The sequence below is a fragment of the Callorhinchus milii genome, unplaced genomic scaffold (genome assembly GCF_018977255.1).
Source record: "Callorhinchus milii isolate IMCB2004 unplaced genomic scaffold, IMCB_Cmil_1.0 Scaffold24, whole genome shotgun sequence".
In the NCBI taxonomy this organism is placed as follows: Eukaryota; Metazoa; Chordata; class Chondrichthyes; order Chimaeriformes; family Callorhinchidae; genus Callorhinchus; species Callorhinchus milii.
Window position 1 is genome coordinate 1,869,658 of NW_024704765.1, and position 27,873 is coordinate 1,897,530.

The following is a 27,873-nucleotide window of genomic DNA, read 5'->3' on the forward strand; positions in this document are numbered from 1 at the left end:
CGATTGTAATTCACAGAAGCTTTCAGCTAAGTTCAGCTTTGTTTCCTTTTCATGTTAGAAATGCGGTGATTTGATTTTGTTGGGAAAGAGAGAGAGTGGGAGAAGTGGTTGGTTGATCTGTTTGAAATGAAAACAAACCTGCGCTAGTTTTCCCTCACCGTGTTTAAAATTCACTGGTATTAAATCAAGTGGTTCCTTTATCCCAGGCCATGAAAATTAGCGGCATTCTTCAAATAACTCAAAAATTTGGGACATTTTCTGTCATGCAGAATTTTAGATTTCCTTGCAACGCTGATCGATTACATCCTATCACATTATAACCCATCAATCACCAGCACCATTCATTTAACATGGCAGTTGTTCCTTTTTAAATTGTGACTGCACACCCTCCCTCTCCAACAGCAAGATTCATAGCTGTTCTTGGCTCATTTAGTAGCACTCTCGTCTCTGGGTCAGAAGGTTGTGGGTTCAAAGCCCACATTGGGACTTGAGCTCAACCTAGCCTGACTCCAATGTTCCACTGCATTGTTCATGATGCCATCCTTTGAATGAAACTTTAACCCAAGGTCCCGATTTACTGTTCAGGTGGACGTTAAAGATCCCACGACTGTATGAAGAGTTTCTCTTGGTTTCCTGGTCAGGTTCCTCCAGATAAATAGATCATTCACACCCATGGGGAACCTTGATGTGTGTAAAATGGATGCTACTTGTGACTGCAAAAGATGGTCATTACACTTGACAGTAACTTCTGTGAAGCAGTCGAAATGTTTTGATGTGGTAAGGCACATCTCCGCAATGATTGATGCTCATTCTGTGCCGCGGAGGGTCAACTGTCTGGTGTGTGGGGTACATTTGTGACTTCAGAAGTTTGCCGATGCCATTAAGATAACATTATGCATAATTGGTGAAGAGATAATGAGCCTATAATTTACTCGGAGGAGAAAGAGACTTGTAGATGGCGACATAAGGAATGAGAAAAACATGTTGTGGTTTTTGGATGTCCTCTTCACTGCTGGGGTAAATTATAGCCATGTTTCTCGCCGACAGCTGTTATTTGTGATGCACAAGATTAAAGCAGAAGAGGCCAAAACATAGTCCTAAATTTCACTGACTGAAGCCAGTGCAATACTGATTGTGATATCATCATTATAGAGTAATGTTGTCATGTAGTTCATAAGAGTACAAGAGGAGTTCATTTGACGTTCATCGGCAGAGTTGTAAAACAATGAGCCTGAATTGTATTATTCTGGTTTCCCATTCAGTCTTTGTGAAGGGCAGGGTGTGGTGTAACCTTTTAATTCATGTTTTTCAAAAATACAAATCAACAGAATAATGGGACACAAGATACAATCTATATTCTAGATATTAGGAAGCATTACATGGAGAAGATTTTTTTTTGCTTTTCAATCACTGTTTAAAGGCTTCAATTAATCCTCCCTCTTACAATTGTCTCCCACTGTGACCGACATCAAGGTGATCCAACTGGTGGCCCGATTTCATCCGTCCCCACCCCCTCCATTTCATCTGGTCCAACCGTTACCTACATAACCCATAAATGTTATCTTATGTTTCTGGAAGGAAAACACATAACTATTGCTTATTTATGCGTTTCACCCACAAAACACTCGTTCACTACACTTTACAGTATATCCTGTGAAGCACTTTGAGACGTCTCGAAGGTACTGAATCAAATGCAAGAATTATTGTTATCATTATGAGGCTCGCGGACGTTTCTCAAATAGGGTATCTGGCCTCGACAGCCAAAAGGTTGGACCACCCTTGACCTACGTTATTTCAGCTGAGTCTGAAACACCTTCTCAAAATATCTCAAAGTGTTTCACAGATAATTACGGTCAAATGTAGTGACTGATTTTACTGATGCAGAGAATTAGACCTGTCCCTTCTGGCAGCTATTCTCCTCCCCCTTACGCCAAGTGGAGCAGAGCTTGTGGGTCCAGTTCAGCTGACGCCTTAACCAAGATGGTGAGGAAGTTAGTTCTACACTGTGCAACTGGTAGTTGCAAAGCCTAGATCCTACCAGTTGGTGGCACAGTCATCTGATATACTGCATACTTCTACTGATTAAATGAGTCCTCAATTATACAATACCCCATGGGTGAAATGTATTGGTGATTCAAAGAAAAATAACAGAAGCCTTTGGACTTCAAAACTTAGTCTGGAAAATCAACTTGAGTTTTGCATAAGGCTGGCTGGTTTCCCGGCATTTTATAGCAGTAAAATATTAGCCAGCTTCTCCAACTTGCTGCTAATCTGAACTGCATTCACTTAAATACACCGTGGGATGCACTAATGGGCATTTGAAAAAGCTGCCAGTCAGGACTCAAGGGCTTATTAGTAGCGATGCCTTGGGCAGGGTTTGAGTTTTGACAGTGAGCTCTCAGCAGGGATTGGAAAACTCTCCTGCTTCATATATGCTGTCACTTGACCCTCACAACAGCATGATTCTGATGGAATGGAGAACTGTCCATGCGGTTTAAGGAACTACCTTAGAATAAAAGATTGTTAGAAGCACTCGATCAAATAATGATCGTACATACTGCACAAGATGTCACTCACCTGTCGCTCAAAATCTTAAACATCATGTAGTTCATACACTCATTGATAGATAACAACTCTTTTTGAGTGGAGTAGATTTCTGAAGATTGGTGATGTAAAACCTTGTCATGTTTGGTATTTCAGAAGCTAACACAATGGACGTAATTCTATTCACCAGGTTTTGTCGATAGCACTTCAACCAGGTGGGCGCTGGGGCGTCTGACTCATTTCGGTACAAACCTCTCAAAGAACTTTTCAATAATTATAGTGCAGTGTAGTAACTTTTTCTGTGGGCAAATATGACAGCATTTTGCACACGTTCTACATTGCACAAACAGCTGTGAGATGAGATGAATTCTTAATTAACTTGAGGATTGTTTTTCAGATCTCCTTTGTCTTTTTTTTGAATAATATCATGGGATCTTTATCGTCCTAAGGGGACTGCTTTTATGCAAGTCACAATGTGGTTGCACGATCTGCCATGGATTCTGGCATTCCATGTTCTTTCCAACTGTTCAGATTGGAGACAATAATCTCTGACTCCGGTATAACCAAATTAGTGCACGAAATGTGCAACACTGCAAGAACCGTATGCAATCCTTGGATTTCCTGTGTTGGTCACATCTGTATTTGACATTGAATTTTGAAGTAAAACCGCAGCATTGTCCACTTTATTATCTTTTTGAGTGCCTTGATTTTTGCCCAAACCCAATGGAATGTGAATAATGTAGCATGCTTAAGCCAGAGCCTTGATGATGGCAGCCATTTTCTGCCAGGGTTTATGTCCAACTATATCATCAAATAAATCAGTCATGCTTTCACCAGTTTCACAATAAGGTGAACTACACAATTTTCAGTGCCATTTGGCTAGCAAAGTCAATGACTGAGTCAGTGCTTTGTACTTCACTCCTCGCTCCACCACACCCACTAAGCCAACACATGCCCGCTGTGTGTCCCTCACTCCTTCCGTGCTGCCATCGGCTGAACCTTCAGATATTACTTCCTACCTCTATCCCTCTGCTCCCTATTTATTTTTAATTCCACCCTAAAATATACCACTTTTGTCCACGTAAGTGGTCACCTCTGTCTCCCTTGCTTGGCGTCCAATTGCAGTGAAGGACTCGAACATTATCCTGGATGAAGGGTGCTGTTTAAATGCAAGTTGTTGTTGTATTGGCAACTAGCTGTTTGGTTAAACTGTGGTCTGCTGTGTGAATTTGAAACAGGCCTTGAAGACCACTTGATCTTTAAGGTTACAGCTCACCACCTGGACTCTAGATGTTTTCTTCACTTTGACAAGCAGACGGACTGTACTGTGTGTCTGCTGCTTCAGTCTGCTTCTCCCTGAGAGTCACCATGAGCTTATTGCTAACTGTAGTGATCGTTTCCCACTGTTTGCATGTAACAGCAAACTTGTAGAAGTACTATCCAACAGTGCACACAGTGTTCACGTGTGTGATCTGTGGACTAGACACCTCTCTCCCTCACTCTTCCCTTCCTCCTACACTCTACTATGCCCCTACTCTCTGGAACTCTTCCCCAAATCACCGTGCTTCGCACCTTCTCTCTCCACCTGATTTCATTGACTGTTTTGATCAACATCTTTGCATTTCTCATTCTCCTCTTTTTCCTGGTTGTTGAAGCACTTGAGATGGCCATCCTATGTAAAAGGTCCTATTTAACCACAACTTGGATTTATATAGCGCCCTCCACGCCGGACGGAGTCTCTTCACAGTAACGGATCCCGGGGCCGAGCCAGAGGGGAGGGGGGAGGTGACCCCACACAAAAATGTGTGCATGTTTAATCTTTTGGCTTGTCTTCCTGTATGATTACGTACAATTTCTAATAAGGAGAAAAACTACATTTCTGATATTAACAAAGCTAAGGCAGCTGATTCAATTTGTTAAAGATTAAGCCAGAAGCTATTCACGATCATTAGCAGAAATCCTAATTTCGGAGTCGAATTTCCGAATCCCCACCTCCAAATGGCTGTTTGTCTTTAATTGGTGGTTGGAAGGTAGATTCCAATCCTACTCCCAATGAAATCAGTTTTAAAAATCCAAAATGTAAACAGATTTTAGTTTGAGTAATGTCCTGTGCTGAGGCTGCTGGTTTGAATTCATCAATCTCTGTGATTCCCAAGTTGCCTGTCGGCAGTAGCTGTGCTCAGAGCAACATTAGGCAGAGGCAGCTAGCTGGGTGTGAGGTATACTCGACCTCTCATTCTTTCAGGTAACTTTCGGATGAAGGAAATGTGCTGGTTTCACACGTGGCTTGAAAAATTTCGGGCCAAGCAGGAGTTGTGGTCAAATTTTGAGCCTCTCTTTCACTGCTTTTGCAGAGCTTTCAGACCTCTGGGGATCACCTGCAACAAATGATGTTCTGTATTTGCCTGAACTGCTCTTGGAATACTTTTTGGTAATCTCCGCTACATAAATAACTGAAGGGGAGGCAGCGATCATCGGGCGACTTGGCTCTCGGGTTGTCTTTTGTGGTTCCACTGCTTGGGATGTCCTGCCGACTTGAAAGGCGCGGTGTAAATTCAATTGATTTGGTGTTGTTATTTGGGTAGTGGAGAGAATTTTTTTCCCCCAATTGTGATTTGTCCACGTGCCACTGGGATGAGGTCAATGCCTGCAGAGATCATTCCCAGGTCCGCTCATTCCCACTCTGCAATGTTTCAGTGTCGAGGCAGATCGCTTGAACTCAAACTCCAAGTTGAGTCTCGGGAGATTTGGAGCTGAGAAACCCGACCATTTTACAATATGAACCACCTCCTGAATTAGTTTTGTTTAGAGAAACTAGCAGTCAGCTGGATTGTCAACTCTTTGAACACTAGAGATGCTTACTCAGTTGGACTCTGTCACTGTTGAGTACACTTTGACAGATTTATAGAAGTTGAAGAATAAAGTATTCATGGTTTCTATGTTAAATGTTTTGTCTGAAATTTCTTTCAACATTCAGTGTGTCGATTTCCCCCCCCCGCATTGGTCTACATGTATTAACACTACACCCTATTGAGGGATGCTTTGCACAGATCTACGTTTGAACAGTTACATTAAATAAACTGGATCATTAGGAGTTTCATGCTGCATTGGGCCTGAAATAGTCAAGGTTTTGCTGCTGTTTATTCAAGGTCAGCCTGTTTTAACATGATGCCGATTGGAGCCCAGCTTTCTTGGGCATTGCGATAAAAAGAGCACTGTGTAGTCGTCTGCCAGGAGATGATATCAGATGTCTTGAGTGGAATACTCGGTCACTGGTAACATTGTTCTTGGAAACCTGAAGGCAGTTGAGAGTATTGGTAAAATATGTTTAATGTAAGACTTGGTGACTTGTTGCCCTGTCGGTCTGTTTTCTGAAAATGCTTTGAAACAGATGTCACATAAGCGTTGATTGTTGGCTGTACTGTTTTCACAAGAGAGGTTCAGATTCTTCAGAGAAGTTTTCCTCAATTCTCCGCTGTGTGTGATGTGGATTACGTTTCAAATTTCGTTTTCTTCCTCTGGTAATAAGAATCATAATAATCCCAACATTTGATATAGTGCCTTATCGTGTCCTCGAGACGTCATAATATAATATAAATCCTCCTCTTCGTCCATGCCACAAATATACAGTCAATTCACTTTGCAGTGTGTTCTGTGAAGCGCTTTGGGACGTCCTCCCGACGTGAAAAGTGCTATATCAAATGCAAGGATTATTATTATTATTATGCCATTGTCCCCCTTCCCCTCCCCTCCCTTACTCCCCCCAACCCAAACCCTGGGTCTGAAATGCTGTACTCTATCCAGCGCCTTGGGACGTCCTCCCGACGTGAAGGGACCTATACAAATGTAATCTTGTTGTTGTTATTGTCATAAAACGCTTCACAGAATATACTGTATAGTGAATTTACTGGATATTTTGTGGGTGAATGCGGCAGCCAATTCCGCACAGCAGTGTCCCACAAACAGCTGTGGATTGAGTGACCGATCTTTTTTAAGGGATTATTAGTCCCTTAATAATGGTTGATTTGAGTTTTGTCTTGACTGCTAAAGCAGGAATCTTAAATTTCTGTAAGAGAATTTCTGAACTCTGCTACATTGGTTCTCAATTAAGAGTTTTAAAAGCCTTAGCACTACAGTAAAATGCTGCAGTGACTCTTTAGTGATTGTTTGGGAAAAGCGGTAGGTCTTTGGAAGGACCACGCACATTGATTGCAGCAACCCCTTTGGGATCCCAATTGCCTGCTGCTGAACGGAAGCATTCACCGAGCTCCTTTGAATGAATGGGAATATTGGTAAAGTTATTTTCAGGTCAGAAAACACACTCTATTCAGGGTGAATGCTTACCATTCATAGGCCTCTGACCCAATGACAAAGGTGCTCTTATTTTGACTTGAAAAGTAAACACAAGTTACTTAAAATATATTAAACTCTAAGCCATCGGTCCTGGGATTCTATTTCAGGAAGAAAACTTTGAGCACATTGATGACGGTTGAGGCATTGATCCTCTGTTGATTTGAAAATGTGTAATCCCACTAGAATGGGATTACTACTAGTTTACACTGCTAAAGGGGTCAATCTAACAACCACTGTGCCTGAAATGAGAAAACTACAACAACAACTTGCACTCGCATAGCGCCCTCTACACAGGGTAGCATCTCAGAGCGCTTAACAGTGGCGGAGCCTGACTCCGAAAGGGGTAGGTGGCCGTAAGCACGGTCGAACGGGAAAGTCTTCAGATGGGACTTGAAAGAGGGGAGAAAGGGGCAAGACGGCAGGATTGAGGGAGAGTGTTCCAGAGTTTTGGGGCGTAGTGGCTGAAAGTACGACCTCCGATGGTGGGTGGAGGATGAGAGGGACGAGTGGGAGCCGGTGCCAGTCAAGAGGAGGTGCCGGGTGGTGGATTGGGGATTGAGAAAGTTGGACAGGAAGGGAGGTGCCAGGGAGTGAATGGATTTGAACACGAGAGTGAGAGGATCTTGAAGTCGATGCGTTCAGTGATGGGGCGCCAGTGGAGCCGGGGTCAGAGCTGGTGAGATGTGGGGACGGAGTTTGGTCGGGGTCAGTATGTGGGCGACAGAGTTTTGAATGAGCTGATCCTGTGAATAGTGGAGCTGGGGAGACCGGCGAGGAGGGGGTTGGAGTAATCCAAGCGGGAGGGTTCAGGCTGCATTTGGGGTAAGGTACGGTCGGAGGTGGGCAATGCGGCGGAGGTGGAAGATAGAAAGAACTATAGATGTGATCTCTTAAACCTTCCTAAACATTATTATAAAGTATCCTAACAAACTTCAGCTAAATATACTAATAATCCTTACATTTGATATACGCCTTATCACGTCTTTGAGACGTCTCAAAGCACTTCACAGAATATACTATAAAGCGAATTGACTGTATATTTTGTCGGCGAAATTCTACATTGGATAGTGGTGTCTAATATGACTTCTAACTAGATTCCTAACTTAAGTTGCATTGATCCAGTGATTACACCCAGAGTGGAGTGCCCACAGATTGCTGTGATGTTGTTCCAGGCATCGGAAGGAATCCTCAATTGTTTTTTTCATTAAGGAATCTTGTTAGAAATTGCCAAATATTAGACTCACCAGTGTCTTCATTTCAATTTGTTTTCTTAATAGCATGGATTTGAAGGGATGGAGTGTTTTAATAGCTGCTATCACTTAATGCACAGTGAAGCGAAGAGTGCTGACAGATTGCATGGTGCAGACGTAACATTGGCTCACGGTGAAATAAGATCACTGCACATCGCAAAAACTACAAACAACTTGCACTGCCGATAGATATTTTGAAGTCCCATGCCGACTAGATTATGGCATTAGTTGAGTAAATGGAAGAGCAGAGTATGTCCACATCTTCATTAGTTGCTTAGTCATAATAAAGAACTTGCATTTGGGAACTGGGTGATGTGAAAACTGGGTCTCTACCTGGATCAGTTAGTAGTGCTCTCGTCTCTGTGTCAGAAGGTTGTGGGTAGAAGCCCCACATCAGGACTTGAGATTCACATAGTATGAGCTGACATTACTGTGCAGTGTTAGAGGTACCATCAGGTGACATGTTAAACCAAGGTCCTGTCTGTACCTGTACAATTGATGTTAAAGATTTATTAAATTGCACCTACTCAGTAATCTACATCCAGAAACCAGTGTTTTCATTTCAATATTTTTTCTCAATAGCATGGAACTCGAGAGGATGGAGTTTCCAAGCTGTGTTTTAATAGGCTCTGTTTGAAAAGAGAAGGGAGTGTGTCCTGGCCAATAATCCTTTAATAAAGATGGAGTTGGTCACTGGTTTCAGGCCGTTTGTGCTATCTCTATTACATCTCTCAATATTACCAACTTTTAATACTGGATTAAACTGTTTTACTATCACCTTTAGTTAGAACAAGGCTGTTCAATTTAACCCATGAGGGTAGGTAAGCAAGATATTAATGTAGGATTTTTAAAAAAATGTTATTTTTAAACAATTCAGCCTGTGTAAGACAAAGGAAGTGGATGAGGGGAACAGGGATTTGAAAGGTATGTCCGGCTGCTAGTTTGCACTGGCAGGTCTCCATCTGCATTAAACTGGAGCTCTGAAGAATGAACTGGATTCTTCAATCTTGAAGAGAAATGTCTCCGAAGAGACCTGATAGAGGTACATAACATACTAACTGGGGGAATCCAGAACAGGGGGGGGGGCATCAACTTAAAATTAGACCCAGGCCATTTCGGAGTGAAATCAGGAGGCAGTTTTTCACCTAAAGGGGATTGGAAATCTGGAACTCTGTCCCCCAAAACGCTGTGCATGTTGGATCCATTCACATTTTTAAGACTGAGATGGATAGATATTTGTTAGGTCAGGGTATTTGAGGGCAGGGGTTGAGGTACAGATCAGCCATGATCTTGAAGAATGGTGAACAGGCTTGAGGGGCTGAATGGCCTACTCCTGTTCCTATGTTCCTATAACTGGGATTGAGAAAGGGGAGGTGATGTCCTTTGGATAAAATATTAGTCCGAGGACTGCTCACATTGTTATAAGATGGATGTTGAAGAACTCATAGCACTATTTTAAAAGAGAAATGAATTTTTCCCAGTTTTCGAGTTCAAAACCCTGATTTGGGTGCAAATCCCTGACTGTCTAGTACCTTGGGATGTCCTCCCCACGTAAAAGGCACTGAATAAATGTAAGTTGTTGTTGTTCTGGCCAACAAACATCCAGAGTAGTTGAATATTCACCTCCTGACTGTTTGTGGGACTATTGTTCTGTGTAGAATAGCTGTTGTATTTTCCTACAAAAATACATAGCCCACATTTAATAATAATTATTGTGAGGTACTTTGAAACATTTCAGTGCTTAAGGTGGTATAAAAACAATTGGATGAAGCACTATAAAAATATAAGTTCTTTGTTACATTTTTCTTCCTGTTGGTACGTGGAGGAGAGAAATGATGGACAAACTCTTCCCAGCCACTCACCCAAAGCAGCGATTGGCACACACTTCTCTTTTCCTTGAAATACTACTAATACTTTTGAAATGGCAGGAATCTGCAGTTGGCTCTCACTACAAAGAACATTTTGAGTTGAGTGCACTGAATAGGTAAAATACACACAGCTTGGTAATGCTTTATTAAAGTCCGGCAGCAATAAGTTACACAATAATGTTGAAAGGATCCAATCCAAATCCCACCAGGGTGATGCAGTAAATGGCAGGGCTATGCATTCAATACTAAATGGTTTTGTCATGGCATTTACAGCTTCAGCTATAAAATGGAATGATTTTTGAAAGACTTAAATGAAAGTAAACAGTTTCCAATTTAGTAGTTTGATTTAGTTATATAATTGGAACCAGAGTTTGAAAGCGCAGTATGTTTTTTGTAGCTGGAAGCGAAAATGTAGCCTTTGATTATAGTGAACATCTGCAGGGTGCGGCTTTCTTCCTTTCCGTTCTGCTCGTCCTTCCCCTGGACACCTCCAGGTCTTGGCTAACATTCCGATTGTATAAGCTCACTGACTGTGCTCTTCTCTTACTATCTGCAACTGTGCAGATAGGAAGACTAATTTGTTTACAAACTGTGCGTGCCTGCAAATAAGAGTGAGAAAGAGAGAGCCCAGGATGATGTTGTTTTCTTTACTCAGTACATCATCAGTGACCATAGCTGCCAGTAGCTACTTGGACAAGTAGCCAAGGTGAGCGTGTAGTTGGCTTGAGCCAAAAATAAGAAGGTCCCGTTTCGAACTGCAAATGGGAAATAAAAATGTGGAGTTTAGCAGAATGGACTCTGCTACTGCACATCATTCCCCACTTATCCATTTTTGGTTCCCATACAGTTATGCTTGTTGAGCCCTAATACTTTTGTAACATGCAAGAGTTTATTTTGTTTGGTTCGGATTTCTTACTCCTCAGGCCTTTTTGCTAATCAGAGTAGGATTCTCGTCCGTGTTTCACTAGTCTCTGTAGTTAAAGGCATTGAGTCAAAAAAAAATCAAAACCAGTTTTCTCTTCAGTTTTCTCAAAATCAAAGGCTGTTGATGTATATATTTTTGTCCAAGAATTATTTTAATTGATATGCCCAGTATAATCTAAATACAGTGATGTGGCCTTTCTATCCAGTTCACCCTGTTCTCCTTCATGATTTAAACGTTGTGTTGAAATTAAGTTGAAATAAAATTTCAGTGTCAAAACATCTCTTCAGTGCTTTGCATTAATCATGGTCACTTTCAATGACTTTTTGAAGGCAAATAAAGCAGCTATTTTACACACAGAAGATTCCCGCAAACAAGGGTTTGAATGGGTGACTCAGGACCAGATATGGAGCGTCAATGCCGAACCTGACCAGAGGACGAGAGCGCTACCAACTGAGCAAAGCTGACATAAACCTTCAAAAACCAGATCTAACAACAAATTGCATCCATATAGTACCTTTCGTGTCAGGAGGACGTCCCAAAGGGCTGGACCTACCAGGCTTTACACATTCAGATGGAGAGTTGCTCCTTTTGGCTTAAAACTATAACTTAGTTTAAGGCGTGCTATCCTTTAAAATAGGTTTGAGTGGGTTTGAAATCTATTGCTGTCACTGATTGTGAATGCACTCTTGACTTATTTTTGTAAGACGTTGCTGGCACGGATTAGCTATGCGTTTGCCATCATAACAGAGTTCACTTAATTAATTCTATTCTATAAACAGTTTTGAGACATTTAGTTTACATGAAAGTGGTCATATAAATGGGGAGGTTTACTGCTAGTGGTAACTAACGACCTGTCATTCATGCTTTGGTTTGAATTTTTGGGAATTGGGATCGCATACTTTTGTACCCGATCCAAAAATAATTCAAGATTTAACTTTTACTTTTTTTGGGTCGCCCAGATGTCTGACATACAGAAATCCATCACCGTGCTTAAGATTATACAAATCAAACAGAAAACTGTTGTTTGGGAGATATGATGCACTTCATAAAGTACGCACTATCTGGGGTGAACCCAGTGTAACACGGGGTCTCAGATCCTCAAAAAATTTGAGAAACTTTGGAAGATGTCTGCAAAAAAAATGGCTGCTGGTCCCACTGCCAGGTTGTTAAGTGACCACATACATCACATGTTGAATGCATACGGGTTATACCCAAGAAACACCACTGAAACCACTTTCTGCACCTCAACAAGAAGCCACGCTGATGTCAGAGCTTCACACTGTCACATCGGCAGCGAGATCAGCAGTGTAGTGTTCAGTGACATCAACCCAGAAGGCAATCAGTTGTAGTGCAGGAATTCTGTTTTTCCCCGAATTCCTGTAAGCGTGGATCCATAGCGGAATCTGTGCTCAACCAGTCGCCTTGTATGTTCTCATTCCATTTCATAATTCCTAAATTTACAGAGAATTTTAGAAAAAAATCTATTTTAATTATTTTTGTTTCTGCATCTATGTGGAAGAATGGTCTTTATTTTTAGAAATATAATAGTCTATTACACCAATCTCAATTGGTATTTGGACCCTGAAACCAAAATGTTTCTTTTGTATAATAATTCAAAAGCTTTGATAAGTGTGAGGGAATATTGTCTTTTGATAATTGCGTTCATCATTCATTTTTAAGAAATACAATGCAATTTACAATACCAGTTTTCTCACATTGGTAGAATCCCACAAAGCACTTAGCAATGCTGGGTACCCAAGTTGGGAATGGGAGATAAACGGGGATGAGGAGGTAAAGGTGACAGAAAGTGTGATCAAGGAGGTAGGTCTTGAGAAGGACTTTGAACTGGAGGGTCTTAAGATGGAGGTAAAGGAGGTAATGGAGGGGGCGAGTCAGAAGGACTTCGGGATACAATTACAGAGAGTGGGGCAGAATGGCTAAATGCCCTATGATAGGGATGGAGACATGAAACAGCTAAGGTTTGTTGAATGATGAGAGAGGGCAGGTTGGAAAAGTTAAATAGTTTTTCCTAAAACGTTTTGTGAAAAATACAGCTGTTTTTGACACTTTTCTGTATGGTTTGAATGAAAGGAAACAGATGCAAATTTTACAGAAGCTTGTTTTTTTTCTCACTTTTATTTTTTGTGCAAAAGATTGTCACTGAGGAAGGTTTCAAGTCTGAAGCCAAAATTAAATCCAAATTCTGTTTTTGATGAGGGTTGAGCTGCTGATGGCTTTTGTATCAGAAAAATATTTTTACTGATAATACGTTCCGTATGAAGGCATTTTATAATAAAATTGTATGGTCCTTTCAGAATCCAGCAAAGCTTAACTGGAAACCTGCCGATTTTTGTCTGGCATCTGTAACCATTCAATCTAAACTTGCGTTTAAAACTAACCCGCTGGAGAGATTCCTGTAGCTAATTCCAAGTTCCCTTTCACTCCAACCACTCCTATTAGCCCACAGGTCCAAAGTTTTTACACAAAAACAACTTGTCTAAAAAAGGCAATATAATTGCAGTAATGTGTTACATACTAATTTGATTCAAGGTAGGACAAAAGCAGAATTGTCCTAAATCATTGCGGCCACTGGAGAAATCTGAACCATGCACTTCTGATTTGCACACTCTTGGTTTTGTTACTTGGGAGAAATTGTGAGAGAGAGTCACTCAGCGAATCTCTGTAAGCTCAGTCAGCGACTGACTTGACAAAGTCCAGGAATGGAGAGATGGTACCACTCCACAAAATGGAGTTCAAGAGGAATAGCAGAAATATTGAGGGGATTTTGTACTTTGTGGAGTCCTGTAGCTCAGTGGTTAGAGCACTCGCCTCGCAAGCGAGAGACCTGGGTTCGATTCCTGGCAGGGCGAAACGTTAGGCCAGTTTCCTTACTCCACACGTCTCTGTTTACCTAGCAGTAAGTAGGAATCCGGGTATTAGTCAATTGGCAGATCGTTTTTCCGGCAAAGGGAATAAGGGAGCAATCCTTCCAAAAAAAATAATTTGGATATTCAACCCATGATTGTTTTCGCCCACAAAATATACAGTAAATTAACTTTACAATATATTCTGTGAAGCACTTTGAGACTAAGTGGCAAAGACATGATAATATATCAAATGCAAGGATTATTATTATTTTAAATTTTGGTAAGACCTGGGAGGAAATATTTGAGTGGACGGCAGTTTAAGAATAGCCTCAGGACACCGTAGGGGATTGCAATTGAATATGTCATATGTGAGACATCTTGTTGGATGGCTTTTCCATTGATGGTTGCCATTGAGGAAAGTTGCGCTTTATCACAGATGCCACGGCACTATTCGAAAAGGGAAGGGAATTTCTCTGAAAACAAAAATAGTAGTCGCTGGGAACACTCAGCAGGACAGGCAACAACTATGGAGAAAGGAAAGTGAGTCAACGTTTCGGGTCCACGACCCTTCGGCAGAACTTTTGTTTTAGATTTCCAGTATCCTCAGTATTTTGTGTTTTGTTTAAGGTAATTTCTCCTTCCCGGTGTCTTGGACAACAATCCCCAGATAAAATCGGTCATTCAATTCATAACTGTTTGTGGCACATTGCTTTGTGCAAATCGATTGCATATTTGCCTACAAATATACTATACTTGACCGTAGTCACACTGCACTTTACAGTAAATCTTGGAAGCCCTTTGAAATGGCTTGATGACATGATCAGGTATTTTATCAAATGTAAGTTTGATTTTTTCCAATGCACTTCTGGCTAGTCTCCCCGTATAACCGAGGTCCAAAACGAATGCAAAACTCTGCCGCTTGTATCAGGCTCAGCACCTCCATCACCCCAGTTCCTGTCAGACCTCTCTGGCTCCATCTGGTACAGTGGATCAATTTCAAAATCCTCACTCTCACTTTCAAATCCACTAGCCACAGCCTTCCTCTGCCTGCCCCTCATCCCCTCCACTTCCCCATCGGTGGCCGTGTTTACAGCCACATGTAAAACTATAGAACATTTACGCTATTCTGTTATTGTGTCTGCGCTGACACCCCCACTGGAGATATCTACCTAATCACTGTAGCAGGGATAACTTTCTTCCCCTCCCCCAGACAAAAGGATTGAATGTGCTTGAGGCTGAAATGCAGAGCACCTTATTCTACGTTTACAAGCTTTTGTGCCAATAAAATGCTACTTTCCCTCCAAATGGGTGATTTTAAATTTCACACTCTGTTACCGATTTTAAAAGTATTTGATTTTTTTTATAATGTATGATTTGGAAACCGATGTGTAGAAAATGGTAAATTCTAAGTATGGGCTGGAAGTGTATGCGTGGAGCTGTGTTGCAGCATGCTGGACTGCGAGACCAGACCAGACCAGAGCCTGTCTGTAGCCGATAAAACCAGGGGCAAGACACAGACATCTGGTTTCCTCTTTGGAACATGAGAAAAAAACATTGATCTTTCACCAACTGGAGGCAAAACGTAGCATGTTTTGTCAGCAACTGTTGAAAAGGCTGAAAAAAAAATTTCACCTCTCCCATCGTCTGATTATCTAATAATAATTTGACGTCTTGTTGGATGGCTTTTCCACTTGGTTTGAAAGGTATTAGTATAGCTATCTCGCACAGCAACATAATAAGTACAAACCTGCTTTAAAGCCTAGTTTTTATTGCCTTGTGTTTTTGACTATTGAATAACTAATTAGAAGTGCAGACAGTTCCTTTTGGCTGCGCATGCTTGCATTGTAAGAAATGTAATTGTGCATGACATCTTTAATATACTGTTCCATATGCCCAGACCCCAGATATATATACAAGAGATTCACAATAGCTAAAAATGTAATCCTCTATGTATGATCTCAGCTACAGTATCAACATTACATCAACAAAACAGATGGAGAAGTTTGAACGCAATTTATCTCAGTACATATGTACAATCATTGATAAGTCATGTCAAGGAATAATGTCGTGATAGAAAGACATTGAGAGGGGAAGGAGAGAGACGGGGAGAAAACTTATTTTTTATAGCGTTTCCTCATATCGAAACGTCTCAACATTCTCAGTAACTACGGTCAAGTGTGTTTTGTAGGCAAATGTGACTACGCACAAAACAGACTTCTGTTCGTTTTGCAACATTCCACGAACAGACGTGAAATAAAGGCCCGATTAATTTGGAATGTTATTGGCACAACACTGGGAGAAACTCCATTCTCTTTTCTAATAGTGCTTCCATTTAAACAGGAAGGTGGGATCTCAGTTTCATGTAGCATTCGAATGATGGCACCTCCAGCAAAGCAGTGCTTCCCAGTGCTGCACTGGAGTGTCAGCCTCGGCTTCGAGTTCAAATCCCAAACCAACAACGTTGTGACCCAGAGGCGAGAGTCCTGCTGACTAAGCCAAAAAAGGGCTGTTTTGTGCACTGATCTATTCTTATTAGCTTGCATTGTTTTGAGTTAAGCTTCCAACATTGTAAGATATCTCTTCTCTCCCCCCCCAAATTCCCCAATCTCTGGATGGTCTTGTTCACTTGCTCTGTCTGTGTCTGAGGATGAATGTCTACTCTCAGATCCCCTCTATTCAGTTTTCCAAACCATACAGGGAAAGTCTGCAAGGGGGCTTCAATTTTATGTGTGTTTCTCTCCTTCGAGGCCCAGCAATGGGGAACTGTAGCAATTCTCTTGGCACAGTAGGTTTGATCCATTTGTTTGCATCATTCGCAAACATCTGTACTGATTATAATTTTTACTTCATGAAATTTACCAGACCTATTAACGTGCTGTAAGAATGAGATTCTCTGACAATAAACAGCTGTATTTTTTCACTCGGGGAATAATTTAACACTGTTTCCAACACTTTGTTAAATGAAGAGTGGACGAGTCCTGTTGGGGACAGTTCAGTTCACCACCTCACTTTGTCTTTCAAACTAGACGTCTTTACTGTCATTCTGAAAGATCTTAATCTTACTTTAGGGATGTAAGGGGAGAAAGAAGCCCAAATATAAATGAGTCTAAAGGTTATACCAGTAAAAGTTTAACAAGTCGTCTAATGCTGGGTAGAGTGTGGATGATGATCTATAATTGAGATTTACTGTTTGCCACTCACTATATTTAGATGGAAGTTGTTTAGATGGGAATTTAAAGACATTCCTTTCAATATCTCCTCCCTACAGCACTGCTCAAGCTATAGTTGTCTAGACTTTTGCACAACATGATCTATAATTACATAACTGGCGTCTCTGTCTGTGTGTGATTGAGGAGGGGTAGAGTTGCGGATGGTCTATTGCCTGTCTTTCAATGGGTTAAAAGGTTTGGGTTACAGTCTGTCTTATCACCAGCACAGTCCTGGAGTTTAGATTTTACGGTAAGTTTACAAAAGGCCACTATGACCACCAGGTCTGTGCTGGTGCTCGCTCCCTACTGGAGTGATTTGCTGTATACCCATTCCCTACTTTTTCCTCACATGCTTTTACTTTTTCTCATGTGGAGACCTGTAGCTCAATGGTTAGCGCACTCATAAGCAAGAGGATCTGGGTTTGATTCTCAGCCCGGGCAAAGAGTTTCTTTACTCCACACACCACTATTTACCGAGCAGTAAATAGGATCCCGGTTGTTAGTTGATTGTCGGATCGCTTTCCGGGTGTGATAATCCCTTAAAAAATAATTTTGTCACTCGATCCACGCCTGCCTGTGGGATACTGTGAGTTGCTGTGTGCAATTGGCTTTCTGTAATTTTCTTTTAAATTTTATGCACTCATCTTCAACAGTTATTTATGCTCATTCCACTCTCCTTGAGTAAAAGAAAATTCTTCTCAGCCCCCCTTTTGTCTTCTGTGTTCATCTCTAAACGTAAACCTTCTTATTACTGATCAGTAGAAATTCTCTCTCTATTCATACCATTAAAATAATGATAATTTTGAAAATCTCTATAACATTCCTAATAGGCCTTCTCTACTTCAAATCTCTCCAACTGACTGCAATCCCACGTACTTGGTAACCGCATGGTTAGTGTCAACTCTACCCTCCCTATATCTGATTTCCTCTCTGTCATGAGGTGGCCAATACTGGAGGAAACACTCCAAACTGCAGCCCATTCAAATTTAATCTGATTTTAAGTTCATTCATTTATAAAGACATAACATTTGTCTTTGGCACATCATGTATGTGCTGTGAGAGAACTCAATTTATTGTCTCTGGCTAGATGTTGCAGTGTTTCGGATCTTTAATCGTGGCTGAAGTTGACTTAGTTATTTTATTTTCCGACTACAGAAATTTTGATTATGAGGGTGTTTTTGTCTGCACTGTCCTTGCCTATATATCCAGGCAAATGACAGAAGAAGCAAAATGAGAAGTTTGAAAGTTTCTGAATGGGAGAAAAGAAGTTTCAATCCTTTAACAGGAAAATCATTTGTGAAATATGTGTGATTGTGCGATACATTTTGAGATGAGCTTTAACTGTAACTGTATGGAACGGACAAAGTGGTTTGTTTAATCGGAATTTAATAATCATTGTTATCAATAATAATCCTTACATTGGGAAAGCAACTTTCACATCAGGAGGACATCCCAAAGCCCTTCACAGCATATGCCTTTGTGTGATTGGGTTTTGTGGGCAAATACGGAAACCAATTGCGCAAACCAAATGTTCCACAAACAGCCAAAATGAATGACCAATTTTTATTTTGGGGTCACTCTGGGACGTTCCCCTGTGTGAGGGGTGCCATATATATTTATATATTGTTGCTGTTGTTGATTGTTGACTAGCACCCTGGAGAAGCTCCCGTCTCTTTGCAAGTAGCGCCGTGCAGACTAAAATCTACCTGAACAGGCAGACAGGACTTTCGTTTAACGTTTCATCCAAAGGACAGCACCTATCACAATGCAGCACATCCCCAGCACTGCACTGGAGGGATAGCTTAGATTATGGGAGTTCCAAGTCTCAATGTGGGGCTTGAACCTACAATCTTCTGACTCAGAAACAAGAGCACTATTTGACCAGTTTGACACCCTGGTTCTAGGTTCACTCCCTAAACTGTATTTTCAGAACAGACTTTCAGAATTAATTTTAACTGCGTTTTTTTTGCAGTGACAATTATCACATTACATGATCCTTTCTCCGTCTCTCTCTTTCTCTCCCTCCCTCCCCCCCAATGTTCTGAGAGATCAAATGTATTGAATTGCACTTGAGGCAATGTTTTGCATTTGCGGTAAGCAGCCGCTGCTGGAACAATGAACAATAGATGTTGCCGTTTCACGGCTGAAAGATTGCTTCAGTGTGTCTGAGGCTTTTTCCCGGCACACGTGGCTTCACGGCAAAACATTTATCATGCTCAATACTGAGCAATCTCAGTTTTGAATTGAATTTCAAGATGATGCTATTCCTCGCCAATATTCGATCCTCCTTCAACTAAATTCATCTGAAAAACAGTCCTTTCAAAACCCTGTGCGTGTTTGGGTGTATTGTGTGTGTGTGTGGGATGTTTCTGGTACAGATTAGCGCCATACATAAATCTTCAAAGCAGTAAGTCACTATGTGAAATGCTTTGAGGTGATTTATTGTGATAAGATGTATTAAATTATTAAATTACATTATGTAGTTACTTTAAATACCACAGTATAGAGAACAGGATTTGGAGATTGGCCTAAAGTTAGGATCACTTTTCTGTGGTTGGCATCAAGACACTTTGTGGATAATATTCCCTCTTACAGGGAAACAATGCCCTATCGAGGTGCCATCTGTCATTGGCACTACTTAAAAGAGAAGCTTGGTGTGTCCTCCGAAGTGAAAGGTATTACACCCAATGTAGGGGTTATTATTGTTTATTATTAAAGGGGGTATCTCCAAGTGTCCTTGCCAATCTTCCAGATAACTTGGCCATTTGTCTTATGGGTGTTTTGGGGAGTTTGCTGTGTGCCAAACGGCTTCCACGGTTGCCTACAAAGGCATTAAAAGCTTAGAAAATTTTATAAGAATCTACAGAAATGACTTGGAACAAATAAGCTAAAGGTGAACAATTGTGTAAATTCCACAACAGGAAATTCTATTTCCTGAACCTTACAGCCATTCGGCCCACCAAGTCAACATTGGTGTTTCCCTCCATATAAATCACGTAATCTAATCCCACTGACCCGCTCACTCTCACCTATATTCTTCTCTTTCAAGCGTTTTACATTGGTCGGTGAGTTAGTGACTCGAGGGCATCAATTTAAGACAGTTAGCAAATGGGGAGATTTGAAGAAATCTTCCACACACCGAGTAGTCAGGATGTCCTGTAGCTCAATGGTTACAGCACTCTCCTCTCAAGCGAGAGACCTGGATTCAATTCCTGGCGGGGTGAAACCTTGGGCAAGTTTCCTTACTCCACACGCCTAATAATAATCCCTCAAGAAAAAAACCAATAATAACTTGGTCATTTCAATCCACGACTGTTTGTGGGATGCTGCTTTGCGCAATTGGCTGCTGCGTTTCGCCCACAAATATACAGTTAATTCACTTTACAGTATATTCTTTGAAGCTCTTTGAGACATCTAGAACACATGATAAGGCACTATATCAAATGCAAGGATTATTATCATTATTATGTGGAATGCCCTGACGGGAGCAGTGGTTGAGGCAGAATCTGTATTAGCTTTCAAAAGGGAACTAAATATATACCTAAAAAGGAGTAAACTCCAGGGGTGTAGGTAAATGGGACTGAAAGGTTTACTCTTGAAAAAGCACATGATAGGCTGAATGGACTTCATCTGCGCTGTATGTTGCTGCGACTCTATCTTATCAGTTTTGAAAAGCTTTGCTTCAACAACAAGAACAACAACCATTTATATAGCATCCTTCACGCTGGGTAGTGTCCTAGAGTTTCAACTACTCTTGTAGTTTTTTTCTGATCTCCCCTTTAATTCTTTTTATGATCATCTTAAATGTGTGTCTGCTCTTTACTGACATGTCCACCAGTGAAAATAAGGTATCCCTATACACTACACTCAGGCCGTCTTAAACGAGAAGGCCCATTTATCTCATCACAACTTACCACAGAAAAGGTTTTGGGGTTGACATCAAATGTAATAAGAGTGCAAATTCTTAGTCCTCTGAGTGGAACCTATTCTTTGATGGAAACTTTAACTTTAAATCACTTCTTTCTGTAAAACGCCTGAACGATTGAAAGAGTAAAGCTCATTTGGGTAACAAATAGTGGTTGACCTGAAAGAAGTGAAGTTCAAGCAAGTTGACTGGAAAATGTTTTGTTGTAGCCCTGTTTTATAATGTGCAACATTTTTGATGTCCCATTACATCTGGAGGGACTCACCCGGTAATAGTAGGCAGCTGGAATCCAGATGTGCCCAGACTCCAGACTCTAAGTGAAGCTTGCATTCATTTTAAATGTTTACCAAACTAAATGGGGAATAGACAATCCTTTGCAATGATAGTTAGGCAACCGACTTGAGTGTTTGCAAAGTCATATTATTATTGGAGGTGAGAGGGTATCAGGGCTGCTAAAGCTACCGATAGAGTTGGTTCTCATCAACACTTGAAGGATTCGTGATCATGATCGACAGGTTATTGAGCTACTCCAGTAAAGTCTATTGAAAGAACGTTATATAATGCATATCTACTTGATCAAGTTGCAATTTTTCTTATTTGTTTTCGGGCTCTCTTTACAAAGTCTGAAAATTCAAATTGTTGGCAGCTCAGCAAAGTACTGTGGCTTAAGATGGTGGATTAATTCCTCTCTGGAAGACCTTACTCTGTGTCTGCAGGCCGAGTTGGGCTGTGGTGGGAGATACTGTATGTGATAATCTGAGTTGAGGTGGTTAGAAAAAAATTCTTTACCCAGACGGTGGCTGGAAAATGAAATTTACTGCAGCAAATTAATTGTTCAAGCAGAGTCCATAGATTCTTTTAAAAATCTGTATAATCTTGTTAGGGCCACTAAACCCGGTTCAGATTTGGCCTTTTGCTGTCAGTAATAATAACAACAACAAATTGTATTTACATAGCACCTTTCACGTGGGGAGGAGTCTGATATTCTTAGAATAATAAAGTGTAAAACTGTTATGTACTGTAGTGGGAGAGTGACTGAGCATCTGAGTGTCTGAATACAATACCACACATACCTGAACCAGGCCAACACTAGATCCGAGCCAAAGGCGAGCACCTTGTCACCTTGGTGGCCTGGGAGGTGTCACACTGTGCCTTGGGTCTGACCAGGAGAGCGGCAGCGGGGAATCCTAGCCAAAAGTAGCAGTGGGACTCACCGTAACACTGCAGTGATAGGAAGATGCTCCACACCTGAATTGCGTCTCCCCCGGCAAATGGAGTTCAGTGGAGGGAAGTGCAAGCTCATCCACTATGAATCAAAAAAAGGTGAAGCAGAATATTTTATTAATGGGGAGAGACTAAGAACCGTGGAGGAGCAAAGAGATTTGGGTGTCCATATGCACAAATCACTAAAAACTGATTCCCAGGTGCAAAAAGTAATCAAAAAGGTGAATGGAATGTTGACCTTTATCTCAAGGAATACAAAGGGGAAGAAATGATGCTTCAGCTGTATAGAGGGTTAGTCAGACCCCATCTGGAGACTGCGTTCACTTTTGGGCACCGCATCGCTGGAAAGATATATTGTCCCTGGAGAGGGTAAAGCACAGGTTCACTAGAATGTTACCAGACCTTAAAGGGTTAAGTTACGAGGAAAGGCTGTGTAAACTTGCATGGTATTCCCTCGAGTTTAGAAGGTTGAGGGGTGATTTGATTGAGGTATTTAAGATGATAAAGGGATTTGAGAGGGTAGATGCAGAGAAGTTATTTCCTCTGGTGGGGGAATCCAAGACGAGGGGGAATAGTCTTAAAATTAGAACCAGGCCATTTAAGAGTGAAATCAGGAGCATTTTTTCACTTAAAGAGTGGTAGAAATCTGGAATTCTCTCCCCCAAAAGGCTGTGGATGCTGGATCCATCCACACTTCAAGAGTGAGGTTGATAGATTTTGGTAGGTCAGGGTAGTGGGAAATTGGATTTGACAGGATTAGAGGTACAGATCAGCCATGATCTCATTGAATGGCAGAAAGGCTCAAAGGGTCAGCCGGGTGTCTGATTTGTGGAAACCTGTCACTGTCACGAGTCACCTGTCATTGACTATTCAAACCTGACAGATTATGTATTGCCACCTATGGATAGAAATTTCGCTATGTCTAGAATGGAAAGAATCCTCTCTCCTGGAGAATGTTGCACCCATCTTACCTAATTCCATAGAGTATTAGGTTAAGGTTGATAAGGTCCAAGGCTTGGAGATGTGTGTTGGAGTACTGTTGGGGTTTAACCAGCTAAAATCGTATAGTTTTCCATTGAAAGTGCATTCTTGCAAGCTTCCTGCTGCTTGTGCAGTTAGCACCACCTTGCCCGCTAGGGCTTTGACTTGCAGTGTTAGCAGAAGCTTAGCAGGTAGAATCCCTGCCACCAATGACTGATCTGTCCTTCCAAGTCTGCTGATGAACCAGGCTCATTAGTTTGCTATCAGCAGTACTCTTGGAGTACTTCCAGCGATATGTAAGTGTATATATTATCTTACTGTACTGCAGACCTGAGTGGCTGAGGAACCAGACTGATGAGATCACCACAGAGGATTGACTGAGAGGAAATGGAGAGGGGAGAGGAGTGAGTAGGGAAGGTGTGAGAAAGAAGTGAGTGTGTAGGGACAGAGATGGGACGTGAACTTAAAAGATGTGATAAAAAGGAAAGGGAAAAGAGAGAGAGAAAGAGAAAGAGTCTTCCTTTTGTACCTCATGGGATTGGCCACTTTCAACTAATTAAACCTATGCTTGAAAACAGGATTAATAAAGATATGGTAGTGAGCAGGAGAGTGGGTTGGACCGAATATCTCATGTGGAGGAAAACACCGCTGAGAACTGGATAGCTTGAATGAAATGAAATGTAACAGTCTGATTGAAACTGGCTTGAAGTTTTGTGTGACGTGAATGGTTTGGAATGGCTTTGTTGCTCTTTTCTATGACTCAATTCTAAGCGATCAGACAAGGAAACAAGTTATTAACTTAACAGGAATGAACTGTGTCAGGGCTGTGTTTTCTTTCACGTAGGTTTTACATGGTGGTTTTCTCCCGGGATTTAGAAAAACGTAAATGATTTCAACAAAACAGAAACATCCTGTTCCATAAAGCTGCCCATTTACTCTGAACAGCGCTCCCTGGAATGGCAACTCCTTGGGCAATACCTTCATGTTGCAACGATAATAAGTGGAAAACCAACAGATCTTATCACAGAAAAAAAATTGAAGAACAGGTTTAGTTGGTCTGAAAGGAAACATTGAGCACACATTTATAAAATGCATTAGGATACGCCTAAAATAGTAGTTTATTGCAGGATGTGCTGTGAGCTTTTCCATCTTGTTTTCATCCTTGGGGGAATGAGGTGATGCATCATGTGAGAATGTTTTATGACCGTATCAGAAACATTATTAAACTCTCCAGTATATTCTTTGCTCCCAACTTGAATGGAATCTACTAATTTTTTTAAAGGAGTTTTAAATATATTCTTGAAGAGGGGGAACATTAAAGGGGGTGGGGAGTGAGCAGGAGGGTAGGATTAGATTGTCTCATAAAGAGAACAACACCAGAGTAGATCTGATGGGGCAAATGGCCTGCTTCTGGCTATAATAATTCCACAATTACATTCAGAAAGAAAAAAAATAGCGGCACATAATCCTTATCACTGGATAAGCAGAGATCTCTAGTTAAGGACTATATAGCAATTGTCGCCTTATGTTCAATCCCACTGTTCACAATAGCTGCGATACAGTTGTATCAATCAGCACCATTTCCTCTCAATGCATACCGTGATCAATAAAAATATAACAAGGTTTGTGTTAGTGGGGATATAAAATCCAAAATGTTCAATGGATTAAAGTCAGAACTTGCATATTTATAGCTCTCTGTATAGCACGTTTCAAAAATGTTTTTTGCAAATAAATATGACCTCAATTTTATTAGAAATACTATCTTTTGCAACAACAACAACAAGATTCAATTTATAAAGCGCCTTTCACGTCGGGAGGATGTCCCAAAGCGCTGGACAGTTGGTTCAGGACCCGAGCATTGGGGGGAAATGGTCAGGGTGAGGGGAGGGAGCGAGGAGGGGGGAAATGGTCAGGGTGAGGGGAGGGAAGGGAGGGAGTGAGGAGGGGGTAGAGAGTCGAGAGAGGAGCTGAAGGCTGAAGGTCAAAGAGAAAGGTCTTGAGACCGGCCTTGAAGGAGGAGAGGGAGGAAGCGGCGAAGGCACTGGGGGATAGAGTTCCAGAGCCTCGGGGCTGAGAGGCTGAAGGCCACCGATGGTAGGGCGGTTGGGGCGGGGGATGTGGAGCAGACCGGAGCCAGAGGAAACGGAGGGTACGGGCAGGTAAGTAGGGGGATAGTAGGTCGGAGAGGTAGGAGGGAGCGAGGCCGGGAATGGCCTTGTAGGTGAGGATGAGGATCTTGAATTTGAATTTTGCATACGACTGCATTATACTGAGAACCTGTGTTTCTATTTGGTTGAATATTTGTAGATCCCATGACGTTATTGGAAAAGAGAAGGGAGTTTCTCTGGCCAACAGTGTCGATCAATCATTTACCTCGTGGCTATTTGTGAGAATTTGCAGAATGCAAAATGGTTGTCACATTTGCTTAAAAGAACAAAAACACAACACTTGACAGTAAAGTGCTTTGAGACAATGGTGCTAAAAACTTGTATTTATAGAGCACCCTTCACACACGATAAAGTCTTGGAGCATTACAAGGTGCTCTATCTGATAAGGTGCTGTAAAAACATAGTATTCTTATTTGTGTGTTGTCATTAACAACATCTTATATTTTAAGGAAAACATTTACACGTTGTGGAAATGAATGGTTTGTTTACATCATTAAGACCGAAGTGCTTTGGAAACATTGTTTAATCTCGATGAATTTAAAATAGCTAATAATTCTACTCATTCTTAAAGTAAGAGTTTGACATTTTGGCTGAGCAGTTGGTTTGTTGTGAAGTTGAGGTGTATGAGGGAATTCTCACCTTCCAACTTTTCCTTCTCGCATGTGGATCATTGATTGGATTTACTCAGCAACACCCAACAGCAGCAAGACTGAGATCATCCATTTAGCACAGCACTAAACCACAGTGCTGTTAATTACTGGGCTCAGGGACAGCTACTGAGTTGCACTCTCACTTGTGCTCTCTCCCTCTTACTCTCTTCTCGCTCCAACTACTGAAAGCAAATATTGTAATATACTGCCCACCTACACCTTTCACTTTTCTGACTGTAATCAAAAAAGACTGTAATCCTTAAATTTTTAAAAAATAATAATAATGTGGTCACTCAATCCACGACTGTTTATGGGATGCTGCTGTGTGCCATTGGCTGCCACCTTTCGCCCACAAAAAATACAGTCATCTCACTTTACAGTGTATCCTGTGAAGTGCTTTTGAGACGTCTCGAAGACACGATAAGGAGCTATAGCCAAATGCAAGGATTATTATTATTAGTAGCATCAGTCTCCTGACACAAAGCTAAATGTAGATTGCATTATATACTTGTGTCAGGGAGTGGGTTGCACTATACTAAATGTTCTCATTCTATTCGCAGCATCAACAACAAGCTTCAGCAGCCCGAGGCAGCCGCTGGTGTGCTGGAATATGCCATGAAACACTTTGGGGAGCTGGTGAGTTTGCCACTCACTCTGCTAGTAATCTGCAATAGCCAAGTGAGAAACACAAAGCCAACAGCACCTGCGATTGTCCGTCTTTGAACAGAGCTGCTCCACTCATTCTAATCTCAGCTCCAGCAGCAGCTCGCTAATACACTTAGAGCACTTGTGAAAAAATGATTAATTAGCCTGTTGGCGGTACTTGGACAGACTTACTGGCACTTATCTTGGAGGAGTTTATCGTCACCCGTTGACAGTGGACCACTTGTGTTTCTTTGGCGAAATCAAGTAATGTTCATATATTTCTCAAGCACCGCAAAGAAGAGAAATGAGGAATTCTGTATTCCAGAGTAAACAGAGATATCAGTGCTTTCCAATGCTCCCATCTTGATGTATCGTGGAGCACTGTAGTGTAGTGGTTAGAGCACTCGCCTCACAATTGAGACAACCTGGGCTTTATTCCCGGGCAGGGAAAGTTCCTTACTCCACACGCCTGTTTACCTAGCAGTAAGTAAGAACCCAGTTGTTAGTCAATTGGTAAATCGTTTTTCTGAGGGTAGTAATCCCTTCAAAAAATAATAGTAATAATTTGGTCACTCAACCCACGACTGTTTGTGGGTCGCTACTGTGGTCAATTGGCCGCCACATTTTGCCCACAAAATAAAGCTTTTTCACATAGAGGGTTATTATTAGCGGATAGACTGCTTTGCAACAAGTGATATTGATGCCATGACGTGGCAGCATTTTAAAAGGACTCGACTGCGTAGTTGAAGAGCAATAATATAAAAGGATATGTGGAAAGAGGAGGAAATTGGAATTAGTTCCAGTGGGAAAATCAGCATATTCTCATTGGTTGAATTGTTACTTTTGGGAATTTTATGAGAAAATTTTTTTTTAAACCTCACAAATTTTGACAAAATTGACATGTAAAGCATGGAAAGATTTCATCAACAATTGAGGACTGAAAGAACATTGCAGTTTGTGCAAGTAGCTGTGCTAAACGCTATTTGTCCAAACTCTCTTAAAAACAGATCAATTCCTTGAATAGGTTTTTGCAATCATATGCTGTGGAAAGTTTCATCCCAAAAGGACATTCTGGTTATTTCAACTGAAAGTAAAAAAAACCCTTTAAGATTCCTGGTATTTTTGGACTGTAGCCTTGAATAACACAGGATTAGAAGAGTAGTTTCTCCAGGGCATGAGAAAAGAACTATGACTCTCTGCTTCTGCTCTGATTCCAATTTCTCCTCATAAAAAAAATCAGACACTCCGTATTACAGCACATCAT

At 41.2% G+C, this 27,873-nt stretch overlaps 1 protein-coding gene across 1 annotated transcript in view; it reads left to right on the top strand.

The window, feature by feature from the left end:
- mtor (mechanistic target of rapamycin kinase) overlaps positions 1-27,873 on the top strand; it is a 178,275-nt gene that overhangs the window by 86,882 nt on the left and 63,520 nt on the right. Inside the window, exon 29 of the mRNA XM_007897779.2 lies at positions 26,525-26,600. Coding sequence (XP_007895970.1) covers positions 26,525-26,600 — 76 coding nt within the window. The remainder of the gene's footprint in view (positions 1-26,524; positions 26,601-27,873) is intronic.